Source organism: Arctopsyche grandis, chromosome 6 (genome assembly GCF_051622035.1).
Source record: "Arctopsyche grandis isolate Sample6627 chromosome 6, ASM5162203v2, whole genome shotgun sequence".
Lineage (NCBI taxonomy): Eukaryota > Metazoa > Arthropoda > Insecta > Trichoptera > Hydropsychidae > Arctopsyche > Arctopsyche grandis.
Window position 1 is genome coordinate 3232697 of NC_135360.1, and position 3165 is coordinate 3235861.

At 36.5% G+C, this 3165-nt stretch overlaps 1 protein-coding gene across 1 annotated transcript; it reads right to left on the reverse strand.

The window, feature by feature from the left end:
• Positions 1 to 576: 576 nt before the first annotated feature.
• On the reverse strand, positions 577 to 2933 carry LOC143913502 (uncharacterized). Its single transcript, XM_077433345.1, has 3 exons — positions 2653 to 2933; positions 2345 to 2578; positions 577 to 2223 (listed from the first exon to the last, which is right to left on the reverse strand). The coding sequence occupies exons 1-3, from the start codon at positions 2764 to 2766 to the stop codon at positions 901 to 903; spliced, it is 1671 nt and encodes a 556-aa protein (XP_077289471.1). The 5' UTR covers positions 2767 to 2933; the 3' UTR covers positions 577 to 900.
• Positions 2934 to 3165: the final 232 nt, after the last annotated feature.

Genomic DNA, 3165 nt, shown 5'->3' on the forward strand with positions numbered 1-3165 from the left:
ACAGTCGTGCCTTAAGACAGAGCATCGTAACCTCTGGATATTCGCGGCACACATTGTTTACGACTCGTAGAGTTTGTCAGCTGCGTACATACATATGTACTTCATCGGCAGTCGCTAGTTATTCCGTATATGCATAGGTGACAAAACGCTAACTAACATCGGTTTTCTCCCTCACACGCGATCTCACTCGCACGCATTAGGCCGAAGTGCTGTTGTGCTATTAAGATGCTCTGCCTTAACATATCCGTCGTTTAACTCCATACGCCCCATAGTTACTAAAAATATTGAAATTTCAGTTGACAGTTGGATGATAGTGCGTCGCCGATACGAATCGCGCCACTCCAAGTCACAGCCCCGCTCCTGTCCATTCCCACTCTCCTCTGAACTGGAATTGAGGACAGGGGCTGTGTTTTTTTCCTTGTATGCAATTACAAAAAATTTTTCACAATTTATTTCTGTACAGTAATTTCTTACATCATTTACATCATTTCTTAATCATTTACGTTAAGGTGGGATTATACAGCAAATGACTTTAAACAAACCTCAGTAAAAGTAAACTATTTTTTACAGTAAAATCATTTACTGTAAGGTGAGATTTTTCAGAAGATGATTCTAAACAAACTTCACATTTATGTGGCTTTTTCTTCCCCAATGTGAATAAGCATGTTCATACGAAGGAAAAACTTTATAACGAATGATTTTAGATAAAGAATACATTTCTACAGTTGTTCTACAGAGTGGGATTCCATATGTTTCGAAAGGCAATATCTACGACTAAATGATTTTGAAAAAACGTCACATTCAAGCGTCTTTGCCTCAATATGAAGTTTCATATGTGCATCCATATATTGTTGGCTCTTTACTGATTTTGAACAAATATTACATTTGAACAGTTTTTCATCAGTGACATTTCAAATGTCTCATAAGGGCAAATTTGTGAAGGAATGATTTTAAACAAATGACACATTTGTATGGCTTAACCCCAGTATGAATACGCGAGTGTACAACGAGACAAGATTTGCGAGAAAATGATTTTGAACAAAAATCGCATTTGAACAGTTTATCTCCCGAGTGGCATTCCATATGTTTCTTAAGTTGATATTGTAAAGCAAATGATTTTAAACAAACGTCACATTTGTGTGGCTTTACCACAGTATGAATGCTCATATGTACTACGAGACTACATTTGTGAGAAAATGATTTTGAACAAATATCACACTTGAACGGTTTTTCTTTAGAGTGACATCTCATATGTCTCATAAGGGCAAATTGTCGAACGAATGATTTTAAACAAATGTCACATTTATGTGACTTGTCTACTGTATGCGAGTTCAAATGCTTTAAAAGTAAATATTTAGAAGCGAATGATTCTGGACAAAATTTACATTTAAGCGGCTTTACCCCAGTATGAACATTCATATGATCATTGATATGTTCTTTCCTTTTAAATGATTTTAAACAAATATCACATTGGAAGGGTCTTTCTTCAGAGTGACATTTCAAATGTCTCATGAGGATACTTTTTCGAAAGAATGATTTTAAACAAACGTCACATTTGTGTGATTTAGCCTTAGTATGACTTTTCATGTGTACAGTGAGGTCAGATTTGCAAAGAAATAATTTTAGACAAATATCACACTTGTCGTCTACAAGATGGGATTTCAAATGCTTTAAAAGTAAATATTTAGAACCCAATGATTCTAAACAGAAGTCACATTTGAGTGAATTCGCCTTAATATGAATATTCATATGAACATCGAAGTATTGCTTCATTGTAAATGATTTTGAACAAATATCACATTTAAACGGTTTTTCTTCAGAGTGACAGTTCAAATGTCTCTTAAGGATACTTTTTCGAAAGAATGATTTTAAACAAATGTCACATTTGTGTGACTTAACCCCAGTATGATATCTCATGTGAACATTAAGATTAGATTTGTGAGAATATGATTTTGGACAAACGTCACATTTGTATGGCTTTATCCCAGTATGAACAAGCATATGTGAAGTGAGGTAAGATTTTCTAAAGAATAATTTAAAACAAATATCGCACTTGTGTAGCTTTTTCTCAGTATGAAGAATCATGTGTGAACCGAGGTAATTTTTCGTTGTATATGATTTTGAACAAACGTCACACGTGTAGAGCTTTTTTCGAGAAACAGATGTTGTATGTAACATTTCTGTTATCGTGTTATCGTTCGTAGTAACTTTTCCTTTGTGTATCTAAAAAATAAATCAATTATAGAATTTAACGTTTAACATTTGTATAGATGTGAATTTATATTTTCGATTAATTAAGTTTTGCCTAGAATTGTTCAAAGCCACTTGAATCCCATTTACTTACTTCACCATCGTCTGCTGGACTAGAAATGTTGGGTGGCAAATTACTAGCTGACTCATCTTCCCATATTAAATCATCCAGCAAAACCTCCTCCGGCTTGATATTCAAAGATTCGACGAATCTCGCCCTTGACGTTTCGTCACTCCAAAGACAAGCGTTTCGAAAGCTGTTGAGCAATTCCAGATTGTTGACACACGAATGGCATATCATATCTGGCAGATGGTCACCTTTCTTAACCTGCAAATGAGAATAGTATTGACGATTACAAGGACTGAATAACTAAGAATAGTAATCAATAAAGTGTGACTGACCTGCAGTTGACAGCAGGTCCTTATGTGTTGCACCAAACGCGCTGGACGTGAATCGTCATGGATGCAGACGAAAGCCTCTGCTGGCGCAGAGAACAAGCATAGTCTGCACTCCATCTCTACTTGGGCAAGAGAAGCACCAACCCCAGGAGAATGGACAATGGATACTTAAGCAGTTACAGGCGTTTTAGATGTTCAGAGTCAATTGAGGGACTTAGACACGCATATAGTGCTGACGATCGGCTCGAGTAGGGCTGTCAAATAAATGGGCGACAAAATAATATGTAGATCAAATACACTGCTCACTGACAACTCCGCACATGGATCCTGGAATCACCCCAAACATTAAAGTTCTTAATTCACGCCAAGGGAAAGTTCGCCTGCCCACAAAGCAGCACCGACTGGAGGTTTTTCGGGGCCCTGGGGGTTATAGGTGGGGCCCTTAATTCTCAAAAAAAAATGTATATATACATATATAAATTATTAAATAGGACGCGGGAAGGTGTATTGATTGTG